This window comes from Odocoileus virginianus, chromosome 13 (assembly GCF_023699985.2).
Source record: "Odocoileus virginianus isolate 20LAN1187 ecotype Illinois chromosome 13, Ovbor_1.2, whole genome shotgun sequence".
Classification (NCBI taxonomy): Eukaryota; Metazoa; Chordata; class Mammalia; order Artiodactyla; family Cervidae; genus Odocoileus; species Odocoileus virginianus.
The window spans coordinates 14,714,444-14,739,840 of NC_069686.1; the positions used below are offsets into that span (position 1 = coordinate 14,714,444).

The following is a 25,397-nucleotide window of genomic DNA, read 5'->3' on the forward strand; positions in this document are numbered from 1 at the left end:
GTAATATGGAGGAACTTGGTGAGATTCCAATCTATTGTTTTTCTGCTTTTCAGATTTTATAATATATTTATATTTTTCTGATCTCTCCAACTGTTACTAAAACTGAAATTATGGTGAACTGATTTCATAGGAATTATTAAGACTGCATGCTCCATAGTGAGGGAAGTTCTGGGTTACAATTAAATTTTTATATTTTTGCATTATGCTGGCTGATAAATGCATTACCTTGGAAGCTGGCTCATTTTTTGAGTGAACAACCGTAAAGTTCATCTCTATCCTTAACTAACTCTTGGAGCAATCTTACAAACTTTTATTTCTGGATACTTTATTCTTACAAGTTATACCTTTCTAGAAATTCCATTCAAAAGACCATTTCAGAGACCAATTAGCATAAAATATTGACTTCCCCATAGGATTTAACCGTGTTTTCTTTCCCTGTATGTGTGTTTTCCTCTTAAAATGAGTTTATGAGGGGGAGAATTTAAGCAAAGTAACTGAGGCAGGTGGTTTTGTTCTGTTTGATATGTTTTCTTACTTTTCTGCTTGAAAGCTGTTTGAGGATTGAGCTTTGATCTTATATTGATACAATTTTTATGCCTCTTTCCCACTTTCTCTTCTCCCAACCAGCTTGTGATATATATTTACTTAATCCCTCTAGATAGCTAATGGACATAATTTGTGGCCTTTTGAGGAAAGTTAAAAGTTGTTTCTTGGACTCTAATAATAAAGTGTCAAGTATAATAAAGTATCTCTCATCAACTATAGTTGTAAAGACGATATCTGAACATCTCTTGATATTTACTCAAGGAGACTACTTAGTTTTTGTAGGTAAGAAAATAGTTTTGCAAGCATCCCTTTTATAATATTGATAGCTATTAAAACATAGATATTCACTTGATATAAATTTGTATTTAAAGAATTATGTACTGAGACATAATTGAGACAAATCCTGTTCTTAGATAGGGAGATTCAGTATTGTAATGAGATTGGTTCTCCCTAAATTAATCTAAAAATGTGTAATCACAATAAAAATACTAATGATACTTAAAAAAATCTTGGTACACTTATTCCATAATTTTTAATGGAAAAATAAGCACATAAGAATGTCTTGAAAAATCTAGAAAAGGAGTAGAGGTCTACCAGGCTTCAGATGCATTATAAAATTTCATTAAATAAAAGTTTGGTCTAAATAGAGACACAGACCAAAGAAAGAGAGACACAAGAATCCAGAAATAAATCTCCAAAGGAATTTTTATTGCATATGGTTTTTATACATGATAAAGATAACATTTGAACTCATTGGGGGAAAATGGTGTTGAGTTATATCTCCCTTTCCATTATAAAATAAAATTAAACAAATAAAGCTTATATATATATGGAATTTAGAAAGATGGTAACAATGACCCTATGTATGAGACAGCAAAAGAGACACAGATAAAAAGAACAGCCTTTGGACTCTGTGGGAGAAGGCGAGGGTGGGATGATTTGAGAGAATAGCATTGAAACATGTATATTACCATGTGTGAAATAAATGACCTGTCCAAGTTCAATGTATGAAACAGGGCACTCAAAGCTGTGCACTGGGACAACCCAGAGGGATGGGATGAGGAGGGAGGGGGGACGGGAGTTTGGGACCGGGGGACACATGTACACCCATGGCTGATTCATGTCAATGTATGGCAAAAACCACCTCAATATTGTAATTAGTCTCCAATTAAATTAATTAATTAAAAAAATAATTCTCAACATTGTTTAATAAAAAATTATTTTCTTAAAAAAATAAAGCTTGTTCATTATACCAAATAAATTATTTTTATTTGTCTGAATGTGAAAATAATTTTTGCAAAAGCCTTTGTTGATTAAATAAGCTGACAAAATAGTCAGTTCAGTTCAGTTCAGTCGCTCAGTCATGTCCGACTCTTTGCGACCCCATGAATCGCAGCACGCCAGACCTCCCTGTCCATCACCAACTCCCGGAGTTTACTCAAACTCATGTCCATCGAGTTGGTGATGCCATCCAGCCATCTCATCCTTCCCTCCTCCTCCTGCCCCCAACCCCTCCCAGCATCAGGGTCTTTTCCAATGAGTCAGCTCTTCGCATCAGGTGGCCAAAGTATTGGAGTTTCAGCTTCAGCATCAGTCCTTCCAATGAACACCCAGGACTGATCTCCTTTAGGATGGACTGGTTGAATCTCCTTGCAGTCCAAGGGACTCAAGTCTTCTCCAACACCACAGTTCAAAAGCATCAATTTTTCGGCACTCAGCTTTCTTCACAGTCCAACTCTCACATTCATACATGACCACTGGAAAAACTATAGCCTTGATTAGTTGTATATACCGAGACCTGTTTTAGCTTTATATATTGCTAAGTCTCATCTTAAAACATTTCAATAAATTGGATGGGTTTTATGTAGTTGTTAGAAAGAAAGCACTTAAATTTGGCAGAAAGGTCCAAATAAGTAAAAACTCCTTTGTATATGATGATTGCTGAAAAGTCATCAGAGATTTATGGAATGTCAGTCCTTCAGTAAAAATGAGGAAGGTTTATGTTGCTTAAGTTTTAGACATTCTGATGCATTTAACTTTTATCATTTTTACCTTTAATACAATAAAAACACTTAATATGAAGGATTTAAAATGTTTACTGAATCTAGGATATAATTCTGTTTTATTGAAACTCCAATGTTTCATGTTAGAGCACCTTTATAAACTTACAGTGCAAGTCACTGATAATATTCAACAGAAAATCATGTTGACTTACTTTTCAAATAACATCAAGTTCATTCAGAAAGGAACAACAGAAATAATTTAATAAATGTGAGTTAAGGGTTTTTAGTATGTCTTAGTATTACTCTCTTGGAACTGATTGTATGTATGTACTTAACTGATTTTCTATACTAATTTTGTATTCAACCATGATAATTGTCTTATTGTTTCTTTTTAAAATTTTACTTTTTGACCCTTTTAATTTTGTATTAGGGTGTAGCTAACAATATTGTGATAGTTTCAGGTGAACAGTTTCTAATAAATATTTTAGTTGATTCTTTGAGAGCTTACAAGTATGCAATCTTATTATTTGTAAATAGCAATAATATTACCACCTCCTTTTAGATTTTTTGGCCCTTTTCAGATCTTTTTTCCCCTCTTTGCTAATTGTTTTGGCTAATACTTGCAGGACAGTGTTAACTTACAGAGAAAATAGTTGTCATCCTTGACTTGTTCTTTGGGAATGTTTCTAATTTCCCCATTGGGCATTATTCTGACTTTTGGTTTGAGACATATATTTTATGTTAAAGAATTTTCTAGCTTTCTGTATTTTGTTTAGCTTTTTTTAAGAAACATTATTGAATTTTGTTAAATGCTGTTTCATCATCTATGGAGATAGCCAGATAATTTTTCAGCTTACACCTCTATTTATATATGATAGATTATATTAAATACTGAATTCAATTGCTAAAATCTAGATTTCTAGGAAAATTTCTACTTTGTTAGTTGCAGTCATTTTATAAAAAATTAGAAAGCTTTTCTTTCTTTTTAAATGGTCTGTAACAGTTTAAATAGTACTGGCATTATCTGTCCTTTATAGGTTTAGTAGTATTCCATTTGAAATCTTTCTGGCTTAGTGTTTTTTAATACTGGCTAGCTCTTAACAACTTTTAAAATTCAATAGTAGTTAATTTTTTAGGCTTTCTGTCTCTCCCAAGGTTAGTTTTTTAATCATTCTGCAGTTTTAAAATATATTTGCAGTGTTGTAATAGTAGTAATCACTGGTTCTAATTGATTTTTAAAATCTTCCTTGTAGCTATGATTGTTGCTTCCTTATTGTTTCTTATTTTATATATTTATAATTCTTTTTTGATTGGGTTGTTTTTATTAGCTACTTTATTCCAAACAGCCAGCTTAAAAAATGACTTCTTTTTATTAATTATTTTTTCACACTTAGATTTACTTTATTCTTGTAACTCAAAATTGGTGCTTTAATATATTTATTTTCATTCTTACTTCTTAACACAATACACGGTGCATATATTTGAGGCCATGGTATTTTCTGACTGTTTTAGTTTTATCCCACAGGACTTAATATGTAGTGATGTGTATTTACTTTGGTTATTTTAAGACATCATTGTGTTTTTTTTTAGTTTTTTTTTTTTTTTAGTTTTTGTAATTTAAGAGTTATTTCTAGATGGCAGGGTGTGTTTGTATGTTTGGTTTTTTGGCTTAGTTATATTTTCTGTTTTTTTTTTCCACAAATAATAAAAGATATTTATCAGTTTTCATAATTAATAGACAAAAAAATAAAAGATAGTCACAGTTGTAAGCCATAATGGGAACATGATTAATCTAACAGTATAAAATAATTACATACAATTTGGAAGATCAAGCAGAGTGATGTAAGTGAAAGTGCATACATGCACATGTTTTCATCCACCCAGCCAGTCTGTGTCTTTTGGTTGATACATTTAATCCATTTACATTTAAGGTAATTATTGATCTGTATGATCCTATTACCATTTTCTTGTTTTGGATTTATTTTCTGTAGGTCTTTTCCTTCTCTTGTGTTTCCTGCCTAGAGAGGTTCCTTTAGCATTTGTTGTAAAGCTGGTTTCGTGGTGCTGAATTCTCATAACTTTTGCTTGTCTGGAAAGCTTTTGATTTCTCCATCAAATCTAAAGGAGACTCTTGCTGGGTAGAGTATTCTTGGTTGTAGGTTCTTCCCTTTCATTGCTTTAAATATGTTGTGCCATTCTCTTCTGGCTTGTTTCTGTTGAGAAATCAGCTGATAGCCTGATGGGAGTTCCCTTGTATGTTAATTGTCATTTCCCCCTGTTGCTTTAATATTTTATCTTTGTCTTTAACTTTTGTCAGTTTGATTACTGTGTGCCTTATGTATTCCTCCTTGGGTTTATCCTGCCTGGACTCTCTGTGCTTCCTGGACTTGGTTGACTATTTCCTTTCATATGTTAGGGAAGTTTTCAGCTATTATCTCTTCAAATATTTTCTCAGGTCCGTCCTTTCTTCTCTTTCTGGGATCCCTATGATGTGAATGTTTGTGTGTTTAATGTTGTCCCCTAGGGCTTCCCTGGTCGCTCAGCTGGTAAAGAATCTGCCTGCAATGCGGGAGAGCTGGGTTTGATCCCTGGGTTGGGAAGGTCCCCTGGAGAAGGCAAAGGCTACCCACTCCAGTATTTTGGCCTAGAGAATTCCATGGACTGTATAGTCCATGGAATCGCAAAGAATCGAACATGGTTGAGCGACTTTCACTTTCAGAGATCTCTTTAGGCTGTCTTCATTTCTTTTCATTCTTTTTTCTATATTCTGTTCTGCGACAGTAATTTCCACCATTCTGTCCTCTAGGTCATTTATCTGTTCTTCTGCTTCAGTTATTCTGCTATTGATTCCTTGCAACCCACTCCAATATTCTTGCCTGGAAAATCCCATGGACAGAGGAACCTGGCAGGCTACAGTCCATGGGGTTGCAAAGAGTCAGACACGACTGAGCGACTTCACTTCTCTTCAATATATTATTCATCTCTGTTTGTTTGCTCTTTAGTTCTTGTAGGTCTTTGGTAAACATTTATTGCATCTTCTCCATTGTTTTCCCAAGCTCCTGGATCATTTTCATTGTCATTATTCTGAATTCTTTTTCTGGAAGGTTGCCTATCTCTACTTCATTTAATTGTTTTTTTCTGGGGTTTTATCTTGTCCTTTCATCTGGGAGATAATTTTCTGCTTTTTCATCATGGTTAACTTTCTATAATATGGTTTTTGTTTTAGCTGCTGTGGAACTCTGCTTCTTCCTTCTGCCCTCTGATGGATGAGGCTAAGAGGCTTGTGTTAGCTTCCTGATGGGAGGGGCTGGACTGACAATGGGAAAAACTGGATCTTGCTCTGGTGGGCAGGACCTTGCTCAGTAAAGCTTTAATCGAATTATCTGCTGATGAGTGGGGTTGCACTCCCTCCCTGGTAGTTGTTTGGCCTGAGGCGACGAGCCCTGGAGGCTAGAGAGTTTACGCCAAGAGGGACCGTCCTGGCCTGCTGCTGCCAGTGTCCCTGTGGTGAGGTCCTGCCAACCCAGGCCTCCACGGGAGACCCTTCAACACAAGCAGGTAGTTTTGGTTCAGTCTCCTGTGGGATTACTGCTCCTTTCCTCTGGGTCTTGGTACATGCAGGATTTTGTTTGTGCCTTTCAAGACTGGAGTCTCTCTTTCTCCCAGTCCAATAGAAGTCCTATAATCAAATCCCATTGGCCTTCAAAGCCAGATTTCTTGGGGATTCCCAGTCCCTTTGTCAGATCCCCAGGCTGTGAAGCCTGACATAGGGTTTAGAACCTTCACAACAGTGGGAAAACTTCTTTGGTATTATTGTTCTCCAGTTTGTGGGTCACCCACCCAGTGGGTATGGGATTTGATTTTATTGATTGTGCCACTCCTGCTGTCTTGCTGTGGCTTCTTTGTCTTTGGATGTGGGGTATCTTTTTTGGGTGAGTTCCAGTGTCCTCCTGTCGATGGTTGTTCAACAGTTAGTTGCAATTTTGGTGCTTTTGCAGGAGGAGATGAGCACACATACTTCTGCCATTTTGAACCGAGACACTATTTCTAGTTTTAATGTATTTCTTTCAGAGAGTGTTGTTTAATAATATTTCTACTTCTTTGATCTTATTGAGAGTTTTTGGTGGCATGCTGTTTGGTTACTTGCTGTGTTTCATGAATACCTGAAAATAGTTTTTTTCCCCAGGTACACAGAGTTTGATATTATCAGTGAAAATGACCTTGCTATGTTATATAGGTCTTCTGTATCCTAGTAACAATGTACTGTTACTTCTCCCTATATTTCCTTTAGTTTTCCTTTATGAGTATTGATGCTTTTCTATTCGATGAGTAGATATTCCTAAACTGAAAGCACATCCTTTAAAAAATACTTTTTACTTTGAAATTATCACAGATTCATAGAAAATTGGAAAAAACAGATATGCAAGCAGGTCCTGTCTCTCCTTCACCTAGCCTTCCCCAGTGGTTACATCTTGCATGACTATAGTTAAATAATACAGCAGGATATCGTTATTGGTTCAATTCATTGAGCCTATTCAGATTTCATTAGTTTTGCATACACTCATTTGTGTGTATGTATTTTATATTTGTTTAGTTTTATCATATGTGTAGCTTCATATAACTACCCCACAATTTAGATCCAAAATTGTGCAGAGTTCCTTTTTGCTTCCCCTTTGTAGTCATACCAGCTCTCTTCCACCTGCCCCATTCCTAACCCCTGCCACCCCAATCTGTTTTCCATCTCTATGATTTTATTTAAAGAATATTATAAAATGCGATCACATACTATGTAACCTTTTGGAATTGGCTTTTTAAACTCAGCATATTCTTGATATCCACCCAAAATGTTATATTCTTGTGATCCATTCAAAATGTTAAGTATAACAATAATGCCTTTTTACTGTTGAGTAGACTTTCATGGCACTAATGTAGCAGTTTGTTAGTCATATACTTGTTGAAGGACAGTTGGATGTTTTCCAGTTTTTGGCTCTTACAAATGAGGCTTCCATGAATATATGTGTATAGGTTTTTGTCTGAATGTAAGTTTTCATTTCTCTGGTGTATATACTGAGTGTAATGTCAGAGGCACATGTAAATACATGTTTACTTTTATAAGAAATTGCTGAGCTTTTTTTCAGAGTGTGTGTGTGTGTGTGTGTGTGTGTGTATTCAGTCGCTCAGTTGTGTCCGACTCTTTGTGACCCCATGGACTGTAGCCTGCTGGGTTCCTCTGTCCATGGAATTCTTCAGGCAAGGATACTGAAGTGAGTTGCCATTCCCTTCTCCAGGGGATCTTCCCAATCCTGAATCTGGGTCTCCTGCATTGCAGGCAGATTCTTTTCCATCTGAGCCAACAGGTTTTTTTTTTTTTTTTTTTCAGAGTGGAGGTACCTTTTTACACTTCCACTATAATGTTTAAGTGATCTAGTTTCTCTGCATCCTTGCCAGCATTTGGTATTATCACTATTTTCTAATTTGATCATTCTGATAGGTGTGTATTGATAGATCACTGTGGTTTTAACTTACATTTCCCTCATGGCTGTGATGTTGAACATCTTTTCATATGTTTATTTTCAATTTGTATTATCCTCTCAGTGAAATGTCTATTCATGTCTGCTGTCTGATTTTCTAATTGAATTATTAGTCTTTTTGCTGTTGAGTTTTGAAAGTTCTTTATGTATTTTAGATAGAAGTTTTTTGTTGGATATATGGTTTGTGAATATTTTTTCCCAGTCTGTAATTTGTCTTTTCATCCTTATAAAGGATTTTCCAGAGCCAAATGTGTTATTTGCAATTTTCCTTTTATGGATTGTGCTTTTGTTATCAAGAACCTGTCTGTAGCAGGCTCACAGACTTAGGCAACGAGCTTATGTTTGACAGGGGGAAGGACGGGGAGGGACACCTAGGGAGTTGGGATGGACATGCACACACTGCTATATTTAAAGTGGATAACCTACAAGGGCCTGCTGTATGGCAGGTAGAGCTCTGCTCAATGTTACGTGGCAGCCTGGATGGGAAGGGTGGATTTGAGGGAGAGTGGATATGTGTATGTGTATGGTGGAGTCCCTTCGCAGTTCACCTGAATGTATCACAACACTGTTAATGGCTATATGTCAATGCAAAATAAAAAGTTAAAAGAAAAAAAACCTCCCCTGTAGCTGTAGGTCTTGAAGATTTTCTTCTTTATTTGCTGTACTTTTTTCCTTCTAACATTTTACATTTAAGTTCATAATCCATTTTGAGCCTGTTTTTAAATATAAGATGTGAGGTTACATTGAGATCCTGTCTGTCGCTTTCTTTCTTTGCCTGTGGATGCCTATTGCTTCAGCTGTATTTGTTGGAAAGAAACTTCATCCATTTTAATGCTATAAAATGACCTTTTTCTAGTTTAAAGCTTTCTTTGGTTGGGGGAGGTAGTCTTGAATTTAATTTTGTACCATATTATGATCAAACCTTATTTTGTGTGTATTTGCCTACTATATTTTTTGTCCATTGTTTTATTTTCAACATTCAAAAAACTTAGTTTTAGGTGTCAGTTTACATTATAGGGTTGGTTTTTATTTTATGATCTAGTCTGAAAGTCGTTTTCTTTCGCGCTGGTGAACTTAACTCATTTACATTCATTTAAATGAAAGATGTTGGTCTAAGTTTTGAAACATAATTTTCTATTTTGATTTTGGTTTTTATAACTTACAAACAAAATATCTAGGTATGTGGTATGTTTACCTTACTTTCGTCCAGTTATTTGTAAGAGGTTTATGTGAGATATCGGAGAAGGCAATGGCACCCCACTCCAGTACTCTTGCCGGTAAAATCCCATGGACGGAGGAGCCTGGTGGGCTGCAGTCCATGGGGGTCGCGAAGAGTTGGACACGACTGAGCAACTTCACTTTCACTTTTTACTTTTATGCATTGGAGAAGGAAATGGCAACCCACTCCAGTGTTCTTGCCTGGAGAATCCCAGGGATGGGGTCGCGCAGAGTCGGACACGACTGAAGTGACTTAGCAGCAGCAGTAGCAGTATGTGAGAGTATAGAGGCAAATCTTCCTACATTTTAGGCTATCTATAATTTTTCTTATGATCCAGGGTTTAGTATGTTAGTTTATTCAGCTTTTACTTGTCTCTGGCTAATAAGGTTAGGCAACTGTATATAAAATTTTTCATAATACAAAACTCTGCCCTGCTGCCATAGAAACAGAGTATTCTTTGTAAATAGGGCATTTATGAGTGATTTCTCTTTAAGCCCTGATTTTTCTGTTTCATTGTTGGAACCAAACTGGGGAATTTCTGCCTGTAGCATGTGTATCTTGTTCTCACTGTAATAAACAGGAGTTCTAACCTTTACACTTTGAGAAGTTTATCTTCCTGTCTTTTAGTGAGATAAGCAGTTTTCCTTCTCTGCTTTTATTCTTTTGAGCCCCTGCATGATCTCTATTGTTTTGGGGAACTCTTTCACATATTTTGAGAGATGAGTTTTAGCTTACCTTAATTTTATCAGAAAATGAATTTGTGTTTTTGTTTTTGTTCCCCTGCTGTTTGGATGATTTCCAAGAAGAGAAGGGGGAAATGGAGACTATGCCACTATTCTCCAAGTAGGAGTCAGTAGAAATATCCTTAATATCTTGACAAACATGTTATTGTATTGTCATAAATTAAGTTTAATTAGTGGGAGAGCAACATCTTTGTTGAGATAGCTAGAACACCTATTTCTGAAGTACTTTAGTTCTTTTCCTAAATTTTATTTTAAAGAATTATCTATTTAAAAGGATTTCATTTAACTTCTCCTTAAAAAATAGCTAACTCTGTTATAGTCTGTCTTTTTAAGTCTTGAAGACTTGACACTTAAAAATTTGTATTGTTTGACAGCTCCTTTTCTCCACCAGTTGTTCTGATAAAAACCAAAAGAAGAATTTGTTGTTCAGAAAGGGGTATTAGTAAGTTTTATTGTGAAATAAGGGACTGTATTTTCATTCTTATAACTTTTACACTTTGAAAATTACATATACTTTAACAAATATCTACCATTTAAGAATATTAATAGATTTCCTACAGAGTTTTAGTCTTTATCTCTGCAGTTCCTTCTCCTGTGTCCTGTTTTCTCCCTATATGTTTTTTTTTCCACCTCCAAATCATCTGTCAGTTTGCCACTGTTTCAGTGGGTTTCCAGTGGGGAAATGTTGTGGGACTTTTCTACTTTTGGTAGAATATTTGAGGGTTGTCAGTTGTGTGTTTAACCTTTTTTTTTCATCTCCCTTCCCTTGATAAAGAAGGCCAGTGTCTTTTTTTTTTAGTAGTAGGGTAGTTGTCCAAGAACCATGTAGGAATCTGCTGCTGGTTATTTTGGTGTTTTCATGTCATAAAAATAAACTGTCATAATACAAAAAACATGGACAAGTTATCTGTTGCTCTGTAACAAATTGCTCCAGAACTTTAGAGCCTAACAAATGTTTATTCTCTCTTTCAGTTCTTGAGGGGCAGAATGTGGGAGCAGCTTATTAGCTGGATGGTTCTGGCCCAGGGTCTTTTTTCATATATAAATTGCAGTTGAGCTATTGGCTGGGGCTACAATCATCTCAAGGCTTAACTAAGGCTGGAGAATTTACTTCTAAGCTCACACGTGTAGTTGTTGGCAGGCCTCAGCTCCTTCCTGGCTGTTTGCCAGAGACCTCTGTTCTCATGAAATGGGCTTTTCTATAGAGTTCCCTGAAGGTCTTCATGTCATAGCAGCTGGCTTCTCTCAGAGTGAGTAATCCAAGAGAGAGAAAGATAGCAAGCTGAAGAGGAGGCCTGAGATGGAAACTGTGTATTTTTATAACCTAACGTTGAGGTGACATACTATCACTTCTGTCATACGCTATTGGTCACACAGACCAACACTGGTGAGAGAGGGCTACACAAAGTTCAGAGTTGTGAATACCAGGAGACAGAGTTCTCTGGTGATGAGCTTGTAGGCTGATTCCTAAGAACAGCAATGATATATCAGAGTGAAGAGCTAGTTTTCATACATATTATTTGAATTTACATTTAGATGCGATGTATTTCTTTTATAAAATGATGGATAATGTTTGTATACTTATTCTGATATGTTCTATGGAGAAAGGAATTTTGGTTTATTTACATTGAATTTAAGAGATGACCTGGACAAGTCTGTGATTAGGATCATTCTTCGATTTTCTTTTAATTGTCTTAATATCATTTGATGTCTTACTAATGTAAAACCTAAAGAATAACACAAAATTTATGAAAGGAGATGTTTAGCTAAATTTACTTGTCAATTATTTATTTGATTGTACTATTTTGGTTTTTTCTCAAGATAGCTTATCTTGTTTGGTAAAGTTCCCTCTAATATTCAATAACGGGGAAGGAGTATCAACTTTACATTTGTATAATGCTCTGGATTTGTAAAATGTGTTTTTCCTAATGTATAGAAATAGATAAAGTTTTAGGGTTCTTATTTACCTAGTAAGAAGGAATTTTATAATTTGTTCTTAATCTTTTGGAGGATTCATAGATCCCTCTGAGAATGATAAGGGCAATGGTCTCTCCAGAGAAATGCACTTAGGTGCACAAAGGCAATTTTACAATTTGGAGGGACCGTCAGGAGGTTCATGAATTTTGGATTGAGAATTCCTCCTTTGAAAACACAGGTAGATTTCTGGTGGCTTCTGAAAGGAGTGCTTTTTTATTTTCAAAATACAAAGGAAAACATTGTCTCTGACTGTAATTAGAAATGTGTATTTGTTTTCATTTAATGTGGCTTCTAATTCATGTATCCTAATTATGGTTTTTGTTTCTGATTTTTGCTTCTTGTATAGCATCTGGAGCATAAGAACAGTGCTTATTTTCTTCTTTTCCAAGAGAACAGAAAGAAATAGTAAGTTTAATTTTGAAGTTTTTATAAATACATTTAAAAAACCCATCTTATATGGTGTGTTGGTTTGTAACTGAATGATAGGTTATGAAATGGTATACTGAAATGACAGTGTGGTAAATATTGAGAAGTTGTTCACTTTAAAGCATAAGAAAGTTTATGAATGATCAAACTGGTTCTGTTTTTCAGTTGTGTTATTTCTGTCTTGTCCATTTAGAATTTTTTTTACTCAATACTCAAAATAAGTCATTTCTTTAGGTAAGAGAAATCACACTGCTTATCTTTATAGAAAATTTATGTTATTAGGGAGTAAAATATAGTCAAACATCTTTTGATTTATTCTATTAGTTGCATCTATTCCTTTCAGTCTCACAGTGGTGTGGAATGTATTATTACCAAAACACAAAGCATGGTGCTTTTTATGCATTGATGGTATAATTGTACTAAAGAATACACATATATATTGACTACCATGCTAAGTATTCATCATGATAGTCCCAACACACAGAAAAGCAATGTTAAGAAAAATTAGAACATTTAAAATAGGATATCTCATCATAGCAGAATTTCTTTGTAAAACTAAAAAGTGAAAATGGATCTTCAAAGTAAGTTTCTGAGTGGCTTATTTCTGAAGTAAAGATAGCTATTTACCAGTTGTGAGTTAATTAAATTATATAATTGCAGCAAATGAAAAAATGTATTTAGGGAAGATGCTTGCTTGGCTAGTAGCCTTTTTAGCAAGAACAATTGGTTGAAGAGTTAAGAACACTGGAAGCAACATAGTTCATTTAAAAACAAGACAGATGATTTCAAGTGATTGTCAGCTGGCTCTTTTTTTTGTTTTTGGCCACACTGTTTGGCTTGTGGGATCAGTTCCCTGATCAGAGATTTAACCTGGACCATTGCAGTGAAAGTGCTGAGTCCTAACCACTGGACTGCTAGGGAATTCCCTGTCATTGGTTCTTGATGAGTTGACAGATGTTACTGATACAGCTCAATTGTAGTTTATTTGAGGCGTCAGTACTGAACTTGAAGTGACTAAAGACTTAGCCTCTGTAAACAGTCTGTGTAGAGCATGCTGGGAGAGAATATTTTTAAAGAAGTTGAAAAAGCACTAATTTAATACAACCAGAAGTGGACTCTGCTGAGGTTAATTTACAACTGTTGGTGGTAAAAATATGTGTGAAGCAGAAAAAGGCTTAGTGGATTAATTTACAAAGCTCATGAAACTGTAAGGTATTTAAATTCTGTGGTTATTTCACTGTGTTACTCAACAGCAGATATCAATACTTGCAGAGCATATTTGAACCTGTCATGGGTTATTGAACTCATAGTCAATGGGGAACTTCATTTGATTTCACAGACTTAATCATCATCAGTTATGTGATCTTTTATCAGAAATAGAAGTGGGGGGACTTCCCTGGTAGCCCAGTGGTTAGGAATCTGCCTTGTAACACAAGGGGTGCAGGTTCAATCCCTAGTTGGGAAACTAAGATCCCATTTGCCACGGAGCAATTAAGCCCATGCACTGCAACTAGGGAGTCTGTGTGCCTCAAAAAAGGATCCTGCATGATGCGATGGAAGATCCTGTGTGCCACAACTAAGACCTGACACAGTCAAATAAATAAATAAAAGAAATAGAAGCAGTTGGATGGATTAGTAATAGTAGTAAAGTTTTATTATGATATTTTGAGCTCAGCCAGGACCAACATGTTTCTGAGGCAGACTGCCTTCAATCACTGTGAATGAACTGGCTTTGGAAATTAGGTCTTGCAGACTTGATAATGGTTCTTAATGAACTCAGCCTAAGATTGCAAGGTGAAACAATCCTCATATGTGAAACCTACAGTGCTATAAAGTGATTTAGAAAGCAAATAACAATCTAATGACAAAAAGTAATTTTTTAAAAAGTGCTATGAAAAGTTAAGAAGCAAGATCTCCATTCCCACACAGATTTGTAACAGATACGTTATATGAGCTCAAACTGCAGTTCCAGCAGTGTTTTCCACACCTCATGCAAGTACAAAGGAAATTTCCATATTTCAAAATCCATTTAACTGAAAGTGATTAATTTGCAGTGACATAATAAAGACAAATATCAAGAGAAGGATCTAAAGAATTTTATAAATGCCTTTCACACAGTGAATATGCCCAATTAAAATCATGTGGTTATCGATTAATTTAAATATTTAGCAGCACCTGTCTGTGTGGAAAAGTTTTTTTTTTTTGTTGTTGTGAAAAAGCTTTCAAAAATAAAATGTGTGAAAAACTACAGATAAACTAACAGATTGACTTTTGCAATCAGTTTTGGTGGTACGGGATACTAATTTTGAATCTCAATTAAGTGAAATGTTATCCCCCACCTACCTCCTAAAATTTTTCTTTTCATTGGTAGACCTACGTTATGAACAATTCACCACAATTATATTTGAATTTTGCCATTAAAAGTTTTGTGGGAATTCATTTACTCTTTTGCTTTAAACCAATTTAACTTTGCCTTTTGGCCCATAAAGCCATTTGTTGTCTGGCCCTTTATAGAAAAAGTCTGCTGATCTCTGCATTAGAGGCTAAATAGTTTGCTTGGTCTTATCTGAGTAAAGATGATTGTTCTCTTTAAAGATGTCAGCAGTTTTTTTCTCCTTTCAGTAATAAATCAGCTATAACATTAAAGACTACTTAATACATTTTGGAAAAAATATAGTAAAACCATCTTTTCTGAAGTTTATATTTCTTTGAATTTTTATGTAAGTAATATTATTTGAATTGATATTGAGATGTTTGCTACTCCAAAACTTCAATGAAGAGATAATTTTGTAAGTAAATTTAATGAAAAATTAAGAACAATTATTTAAATTCTATTTGGTAAAAATTTTTAAAATTAATCTAGTTTTTAATTGAAGGATAATTGCTTTACAAAATTTTGTTGTTTTCTGTCAAACCTCAACCTGAATCAGCCATAGCTATACATATATCCCCTCCCTTTTGAACCTCCCTCCCATCTCCCTCCCCATCCCACCCCTCTAGGTTGATACAGAACCCCTGTTTGAGTTTCCTGAGCCATACAGCAAATTCCTGTTGGCTATCTATTTTGCATATGGTGGTAAAATATTTAAATCAAGTTTTATGTCTTTTCTTTCTTGCTGAGATAGTATTCCTGTTTATGCTAGTTCAATATTTCTAGAGAAAAACTAGAAACCTAAAATAAATTTGTAAAGCAGATACTGATGTTCATAAATTACATAAATTATATCCTTTGAAATGTTTCTTTATGTTCTACCAGTACAACCTAACTAAGCATGCAAATCTTGGAAAAGTTTAATTTTGAAAAGTAATTAGTAACATCTTTCTTTCCAAGTCCCTCCTCAGGTGTAATACTGTAGGTTTTCAAAGGTTTTCTTTTTAGTGCTCATTTTCTTGAAGATCAAATAGCTTAATAAAATGTTCTTTACTTATAAATAAAGAGAACATTTTTATTACCAATGTATAAAAAGAAAATCAGTTTTAATTTTGTAAATTAACATGGGTGGGATGTTGAAAGGAAGGAGAAATTATAAAAAATGATGTGTCTGAACATATTTAAAAATACATATTTTTTTACATTTGGGAAAAGTGTTTTATCCTGTGTAAAGTCCATTTTTTTCCCAGCTGAGCTTGTAGTATATAATATAGGCAAATACATAAAATATATGTGGGTAAAGATGAGAAAACTTCTGTCCGTACACATCAGTGAGAAATCCTAAAATGAGAATGTTTTCTTGCAGTTGCTTAATGTATATCATTTGACATGATTTTTTTCTTGTATCTTAAGCATCTTAGTATCTGATTTAGTTTTGGTTTAAATCTTGTTTTCTAGATGAAGCATTGGATGATTTAAAATCCCAGAAGAAAAAAATAGTAAGTTAACTTTTATTTAAGTTAATTTGTATAAAGCTAATAAATTAAGGACTGAATAATTAATGTTTATATGCTGTAAGTAATGACTCTCTAAGGAACACATATGCTTTTAAATAGCAATTTAATGGTGAAGCTAAATTATGAATATTTTTGCTAGTAAATAATGATTGACAGGAAAAAGTAGTTAGATGGACTTATGAGATTCTGAGAGTCCATGTCAGCTGGAAACTGAGAAGTTAGTAAATGAATCATTTTGGAGCACTAAATGAGGCAGAGGGGTAAAAAGGTGAGTATCTAGTTTTATTATTAGGGCCAAAAAAAGGACCAAACATCATATGTCAGTTCTCAGATTTTTTTGACATAATAAGACTTAAGAGAGAGGGGAATCAAGAGGATTGTCTGTAAAAGAAATTTAACAGTGAAAAAAGAAAAATAACCCTTAAGAAAAGGTGGGGGTGGGGAAGAGAATATTTCTTATTTGATTTCTTCCTTGTCTATCAGCAGTTCTAAGTACATGGGCATCTATTGTGGGGCCAGTTAAATGCATCCTTCAGATGAGGACCAAGAGAGAAGGACTTCAGATATTTAGAGGTTGATATTTAGTAGTTTTACTAAGTGAATTGAACTTGGTGTTTGACTTGAATTTACATATACTTTTTTCACATAATTATTTTTGAAATATAAAAATGATAGTTGACAGGAGTATCATGTTATATGGAAACTTATTTAGTGATATTTAATCATATGCAAAGTCAATTTAATGTAGTTTAGTCTAACATCCCATCTGAGCTATTTAAAATCCTAAAAGCTGACGCTATTAAAGTGCTGCATTCAACACGCCAGCAAATTTGGAAAACTCAACAGTGGTCACAGTACTGGAAAAGGTCTGTTTTCATTCCATTCCCAAGAAGGACAGTGCCAAAGAATGTTCAAACTACCATACAGTTGTACTTATTTCACATGCTAGCAAGATAATGCTCAAAATCCCTCAGGCTAGACTTCAGCAGTATGTGAACTGAGAACTTGCAGTTGTACAAGCTGGATTTAGAAAAGGCAGAAGAACCAGCAATCAAATTGGCAGCATCCGTTGGATCATAGAGAAAGCAAAGGAATTCTAGAAGAACATCAATTTCTGCGTCATTGACTTTGCTAAAGCCTTTGACTGTGTGGATCACAACAAACTGTGGAAAATTCTTAAAGAGATAGGAGTACCAGACCACCTTACTTGCCTCCTGAGAAACCTGTATGCAGGTCAAGAAGCAACAGTTAGAACTGACTGGTTCAGAATTGGGAAAGGAGTAAGAAAAGACTGTATATTGTCACCTCCTTATTTAACTTATATGCAGAGTACATCATGTGAAATTCTAGGCTGGATAAATCAGAAGTTGGAATCAAGATTGCCAGGAGAAATATCAGCAGCATCAGATATGCAGATGTTACCACTCTTAATGGCAGAAGTTTAAGAAGAACTAAAGACCATCTTGATGAGGATGAAAGAGGTGAGTAAAAAAGGTGGCTTGAAACTCAACGTTGAGAAAAGTTAAGATCATGGCATCTGGTCCCATCACTTCTTGGTAAATAAAAGGGGAGAAAGTAGAAGCAGTAACAAATTTTATTTTCTTGAGTTGCAAAATCACCGCGGATGGTGACTTCAGCCATGAAATTAAAAAATGCATGCTCCTTGGAAGAAAAGCTGTGACAAACCTAGATAGCCTGTTAAGGAGCAGAGACATACCTTTGCTGACAAAGGTCAGTATAGTCAAAGCTATGGTTTTTCTAGCAGTCACCTACTGATGTGAGAGTTGGACCAAAAAGAGGGCTGAGCACTGAAAAATTGATGCTTTCAAACTGTTGCTGAAGAAGACTCTTGAGAGTCCCTTAAACTGCAAGGAGACCAAACCAGTCAATTCTAAAGGAAATCAACCCTGAATATTCATTGAAAGGACTGAGGCTGAAGCCGAAGCTCCAATACTTTGGCCGCCTGATACGAAGAACTGACTCATTGGAGAAGACCCTGATTGAGGGAAAGATTGAAGGCAAAAGGAGAAGAGAAAGGGTGTCAGAGGAGAAGATGGTTGGATGATATCACCGACTCAGTGGACATGAATTTTAGCAAACTCAGGGAGATAGTGGATGACAGAGGAGCCTGGTGTGCTGTAGTCCATGGAGGGGCAAAGAGTCAGATACTACTTAGAGACTGAGCAACAACAATGTAATAAGTAACAATTATGGGTGAAACTAATAAAAGTTATGAAGGTTAAGATTAATGTTAAAAATTGTTCTGTGAACTGATAAGATACTAGTCAAGGGATTTAAGTACCTGAAAAATAAAGCAGCTTTAATTTTGAAAGGATTCCTTATTCTTTTTTTGTTTGATGTCCCTCAGTATTCTGTGAGGTATTTATCAAAATTGCTTTGACATTTTTGATGGTTGTAAATTGAGTTGTATCTTATTGTATCCCATTGTATCTTATTATATTTCTGGCATTTTATATGTTATTGAACAGCCAGAAGTTCAACATGAGGAAATGCCAACAATTCTCAATAATATAGAAGTTGTGATATGATTGGTTTAGTTTGCTGATGTGATGAAGAAGATCTGATAGTGTTGATGAAAGCCAAGCCCTACTTGTACCAAAATGGAGAAATACTGATTAACATAGAAAAGGCAAAGAGGAAGACAAAAAAGGAAAAAAGAAAAGTTCCAAGTGATGAGAAGCTGATTCAATGTCAGTGGAATTACATGACCAGAAAGCAGAATCTTAGAGAACATATATGATTGGGGAAAAATTCTCGGTAGAGGAACAGAACAGACTTAGAAAATTCTATGAGAGAGCAAACTAAGCTATTTACTTCTTAAATAGCCCTTGATGGAATTGCAAAATAGAAAATGTGCATCTAGGTCTGCCAGTTGGGAAATTCAGTTCAAAGTTCAATTGTTTTGTATGTATAAATGGTTTATGAGGCATCAGTGTTAAAGAATAGTTCAGAATGGCATTTCTCTTGCAGTATGATTAGAGAAAAATAAGTTAGCTGCACTCTAAGGGAACACGATTTGCATTGAATTGATTGTTGCAGGGTACAGTACTGTTGCTATTAGGAACTAGTCCCTTGTCTTTAATGCTCAAGCCCTCAACAGCTGCTTTGTTTCAGAAGTACTTTATACTTTGTTTAGAACAATGGGTGTTAAAAGGTGAATTTATAAGGAGTACAGTGTTAGCTAGTGATTGTACTGGTAATAAGAGGAAAAAGAAGGGACATTGCTTTTCAGCGAAAATAAAATGTAACCAAAACTGATATTGTTCATTGATATTTTACCCTACATTTAAAGCTTTAAATATACTGACATGACAAATAACTATTAGTTTAAAATTACCCAACTCTTAACTCTTTCATTAAAAAAATTATATAAATTGTATTTACTACTTGACATTTTATTGAAGGTGGTTTCCTCAGGGATGCATCTCTTTAATCTGGGTAGATCTGTAATGTAATTTGTAATTTGTGAACGTGTAATTTGTAACAGTAAACATGAATTATCAATTGATTAAAGCATTACTTAGAAAGGAAAATGAGTAAGAAAAATCTTTTAAAACAATGTTTTAAATCTAAGGACTTAATATAAGTATTTACTTACTAAAATAAAACTAGAAATTAATTTTTAGTTACCTAAAAAGTCTCCCAAGTCTAGATGTGAACATTTTGCCACTCACATATTTTGTGGTCTTTTTTTTTTTTTAAACTTTTCATTTAAAAAAATATCACTGTTCAACAGATAATCCATCTCTATCCATGAGCATTCCATTAAAACAGTTCAAAGTCAAAATCCATCAAAACATGAGTCAAAATGACCTCTTTAAGTGGCTTCATGAAAATTCTGTGCTTTTTTCTGAGTAGTACAGGTATTTCTGTGTGGTAAGTCCTTCCTGCCATTTCTCAGGCAATTTATATTTTTCCAAGTCCTGAGGAGAATTGTTTGAAAAATTGGGAACATGGGAAGAAGTATTATAATTCTCTGAGAATTAAAACTTAACAATCACTACAAATGTTACTGGTTCAAAAGAATCTACTGCCAATTGAAAGCAGGAGCAAAAAACTGCTGACATGCTTGCTGCTAAGTCGCTTCAGTTGTGTCTGACTCTGCGTGACCCCTTAGACGGCAGCCCACCAGGCTCTGCCGTCCCTGGGATTCTCCAGGCAAGAATACTGGAGTGGGCTGCCATTTCCTTCTCTAATGCATGAAAGTGAAAAGTGAAAGTGAAGTCGCTCAGTTGTGTCCGACTCTTTGCGACCCCATGGACTGCAGCCTACCAGGCTCCTCCGTCCATGGGATTTTCCAGGCAAGAGTAGCTGTAGGTTAATGTGGACATTTCAGGTAACAGGACAGAAGCACACAGAAGAGAAGTGGCACAATCTACTTAGTCTTGCTTTTGTGGCCATGTTCGAAGTATGTTTTGGGCCTTGTCTCTTATAATAGTGAGTTATTCTTGCAAATAAATGTTAGTAAGTTTATTATTTATTATTTTTTAAGGACTTCTTTTGCTTCCACAGTTTTTTCCATGGAATGTCACTCACAGTATGTTGTAGTATACTCTGTACAGAATCCTGTACAAAGTGACATTCCATAAAATAAATTTTGGAAGCAAAAGAAGTCCTTAAATTGACAATTTTAGCATATGATTCTGTGTGGGCTATTAACCACACTAGAAGTTTCAACTGTTACATTTTTATATTACCCAGTAATATTTTCTGGTATTTTCCAGTGTTTGAATATTCACTATAGGCTACAGATCTTTGTAAATACTTTAACAGAAGAAATGCAGAGAGAGAAGTTAGTGTTATTGTGGACTATGCCTATGTGAAATAAAAAAATAATTTAAAATCTGAATTGTTAAAAAAAAATATTGATTTCAACAGCAAAACTAAAATCAGGGTAAGCAGACAATATTTTCTGGTTCAAAATTGGGAAAGAAGTATGTCAAGGCTGTATATTGTCACCCTGCTTTTTCAGCTTATATGCAGGGTACATCATGTGAAATGCCAGGCTGGATGAAGCTCAACCTGGAATCATGATCCAGAAGAAATATCAATTACCTCAAATAGGCAGATGACACCCACCCTAATGGCAGAAAGCGAAGAGGAACTGAAAAGCCTCTTAATGAAGGTGAAAGAGGAGCGTGAAAAAACTGGCTTAAAACTCAACATTCACAAAATGAAGATCGTGGCAACTGATCTCATCACTTCATGGCAAGTAGGTCAGAAAACAACAGAAACAGCGAGAGACTTTATTTTCTTGGGCTCCAAAATCAGTGCGGATGGTGACCGCAGCCATGAAATTAAAAGATGCTTGCTTCTTGAAATATAAGCTATGACAAACCTTGAAGTGTATTAAAAAGCAGAGACATCAGTTTGCTGACAAAGGTGCATATAGGCAAAGCTATGATTTTCCTAGTGGTCGTGTGTGGATGTGAGAGTTGTACCATAAAGAAGGATGAGCACAGAAGAATTGATACTTTTGAACTATGGTGCTGGAGAAGACTCTTTAGGACAGCAAGGAGATCAAATCAGTCAATCCTAAAGGAAATCAGCCTGGAATATTCATTGGTAGGACTGATGCTGAAGCTCTGATACTTTGGCCATCTGATGAGAAGAGCAGACTCATTGGAAAGAACCCTGATGCTGGGAAAGATTGAAGGCAGGAGGAGAAAGGGACGACAGAGGATGAGATAGCTGGATGGTGTCACTGATTCAGTGGCCATTAATTTGAGCAAACTCTGGGAGATGATGAAGGACAGAATCCTGGCATGCTGCAGTCCATGGAGTTGCAAAGAGTCAGTCATGCCTGAGCGACTGAACAACAACAGCAAGACATTATTTTATCAGTTTAAAAATATGTGTTTAAATGGTGAAACATGTACCCTAATGCTGTGAATTGAAGATGCTTTTGGGCACACTCTAATAATTTGACCAAAGTCAATGCAAAACAAGACATTTTTAAAGAAAATGTTATGTATTTATTTTCTGCTGCACTGAATCTTCCTTGCTGTGTGTGCGCTTTCTCTAGTTTCAGTGAGCAGGGGCTGCTCTTCATTGTGGTGTGTGGGCTTCTCGTTGCAGTAGCTTCTCTTGTTATGTAGCGTGGGCTCTTGGGCATGCAGTCTTCAGTAGCTGCAGTTTATTGGCTTCATTGGTTGTGGTGCTTCGGCTTAGTTGCTCTGTAGCGTGTGGGATGTCCCAGACCAGGGATCAAGCTGGTGTCCCCTGCATTGGCAGGTGGGTTCTTTTTTTTTTTTTTTTTCATTTATTTTTATTAGTTGGAGGCTAATTACTTAACAACATTTCAGTGGGTTTTGTCATAAATTGACATTAATCAGCCATGGAGTTACATGTATTCCCCATCCTGATCCCCCCTCCCACCTCCCTCTCCACCTGATTCCTCTGGGTCTTCCCAGTGCACCAGGCCCAAGCACTTGTCTCGTGCATCCAACCTGGGCTGGTGATCTGTTTCACTATAGATAATATACATGCTGTTCTTTCGAAACATCCCACCCTTGCCTTCTCCCACAGAGTCCAAAAGTCTGTTCTGTACATCTGTGTCTCTTTTTTTGTTTTGCATATAGGGTTATCATTACCATCTTTCTAAATTCCATATATATGTGTGGCAGGTGGATTCTTAACGAATGGAGCACCAGGGAAGTCCAAAAGACATTTTTCTCTTTTTAAAAATTTTATTTTTTAATATATTTTTGGCTGTGTTGGGTCTTTGTTGCTGTGTGGGCTTTTTCTAGTTATGGCGAGCCGGGGCTACTCTCTAGTTGTAGTGTGCAGGCTTCTCATTGCAGTGGCTTCTCTTGTTACGGAGCATGGGCTAGAAGGCATGTGGGCTCAGTAGTTGTGGCTTCTGGGCTCTAGAACACAGCCTCCGTAGTTGTAGTGCATGGTCTTAGTTGCTCTGAGGCCTGTGGGATCTTCCCGACTCAGGGATAGAATCTGTGTCTCCTGCATTGGCAGGTGGATTCTTTACCACTGAGCCACCAGGGAAACCCCAAAAGATGTTTTTCTACATGTGGAATATTCATTATGAGACAAGGAACAAGAATATTGGATAGGGCAGTTAATGCTTTCTGCGTTTTAAAAGTTTATTTCAAGAATTATAATTTAAATATTGTAGAATTTTCTCTCAAAATTAAAATTAAAATAAATTGACATTTATTTTGTGTTAGTGTTCCCTTCTTTTAGTGTTCTCTGATGAAATTCTGTATCAGGTAGAAATAATTTTTATATGTTCTCAAAGTATATAAGCTTGCCAAAATAATGTTGATTCATAATAAGCAATCACGTGTTTATTTTTCTCTTTTGTATATTATTTATTTAAATTTTTGGCTGTGCTGGATCTTTGTTGCTGCCCAGGCTTTTTTCTAGTTGCAGCAAGCAGAGGCTGCTCTCTGCTTGCAGTACACAGGCTTCTCATTGCTGTGGCTTCTCTTGTCGAGGAGCACAGGCTCGGCCTTTGGCGTTTGTGGTGCGCGGGCTCCGTAGCTGCAGCTCCTGGCTCTACGGCCCAGGCTCCGTTCTTACGGTGCACCCGTGGCATGTGGAAGCTTCCCGAACCAGGGATCAAACCCGTATCTCCTGCGTTGGTAGGTGGATTCTTTACCACAGGGTATCAGGGATGGGGAAACAGTGACAGACTATTTTTTGGGGCTCCAAAATCACTGCAGATGGTGACTGCAGCCATAAAGTTAAAAGACACTTGCTCCTTGGAAGAAAAGCTATGACCAACCTAGACAGCATATTAAAAAGCAGAAACATTACTTTGCCAACAAAGGTCCATCTGGTCAAAGCTATGGTTTTTCCAGTGGTCATGTATGAATGTGAGAGTTGGACTGTGAAGAAAGCTGAGCACCAAAGACTTGATGCTTTTGAACTGTGGTGTTGGAGAAGACTTTTGAGAGTCACTTGGACAGCAGGGAGATCCAACCAGTCCATCCTAAAGGAGATCAGTCCTGAATATTCATTGGAAGACTGATGTTGAAGCTGAAACTCCAACACTTTGGTCACCTAATGTTAAGAGCTGACTCATTGGAAAAGACCCTGATGCTGGGAAAGATTGAAGGCAGGAGGAGAAGGGAACAACAGAGGATGAGATGGTTGGATGGCATCACCGACTCAATGGACATGAGTTTGAATAAACTCCGGGAGTTGGTGATGGACAGGGAGGCCTAGCATGCTGCAGTCCGTGGGGTCACAAAGAGTCGGACACGACTGAGCGACTGAACTGAACTGAACCAGGGGCTCCCTCTCTATATTAAATAAAAAACTCTGGAACTTTCAATATAATCATATCACAGAAAAGCAATCCATTCTTTGTTACATCATTCATTATTATTTAAAGTATGTAAAATATTTTGAAGAATACAGAGTAATTTATAATTTCAGATATTCTGAGAAATCAATTTCTCATTCCTGAGTCCTGGTATTAATGTGTTGGGTAGTTGAAGATGTGTTTGAAAACTTGTTTCAGTTCCACTCTGAAAAATTGAAGGTAATCTCTGAAGATCATGTGTTTTGTGTTAGGTACTATTGTAGACTCTCCTATATTATTTAAATTGAACAACAGTGTTATGAGAAAGTAGTAGTATTTTTTCAGCTCTACAAAAGGAGACACTGGGGCTAACAGATTTGTTTAAAGTCTTTCTACAGCTAATTAAGAATGGAGATGTACTTTGAACCTAGATCTTTTCTGATGCTGTGGTTTCAAGTTTGTATTCTTCCCACTGATCAGATGTCTCTCTATATGAAAGAGATTATTCGCTTAAAATGTGATAGGAATAAATGTGTGAATTAAGCTATTACCTGAAAAAAGATTTTTTGATGCAAAGAGCTGACTCATTTGAAAAGACCCTGATGATGCTGGGAAAGATCTAGGGCAGGAGAAGAAGGGGCGACACAGGATAAGATGATTGAATGGCATCACCAACTCAATGGACATGGGTTTGGGTGGACTCTGGGAGTTGATGATGGACAGGGAGGCCTGGCGTGCTGCGGTTCATGGGGTCGCAAAGAGTCAGACACGACTGAG

General features: G+C 36.0%; 1 protein-coding gene across 9 annotated transcripts in view; it reads left to right on the forward strand.

Annotated features, from left to right (window-relative positions):
* The window catches only part of LNPK (lunapark, ER junction formation factor), a 96,986-nt gene that overhangs the window by 12,554 nt on the left and 59,035 nt on the right, over nt 1-25,397 (forward strand). For all 9 annotated transcript variants that reach the window (XR_011490939.1, XR_011490938.1, XM_020901780.2 and 6 more), the window contains 2 exons: nt 12,366-12,424; nt 16,275-16,315. Coding sequence is in view for 7 of the 9 variants with exons in the window: in XM_020901780.2 (XP_020757439.2) it covers nt 12,366-12,424; nt 16,275-16,315 (100 nt within the window). In the remaining 2 variants the exon portion in view is untranslated. The remainder of the gene's footprint in view (nt 1-12,365; nt 12,425-16,274; nt 16,316-25,397) is intronic.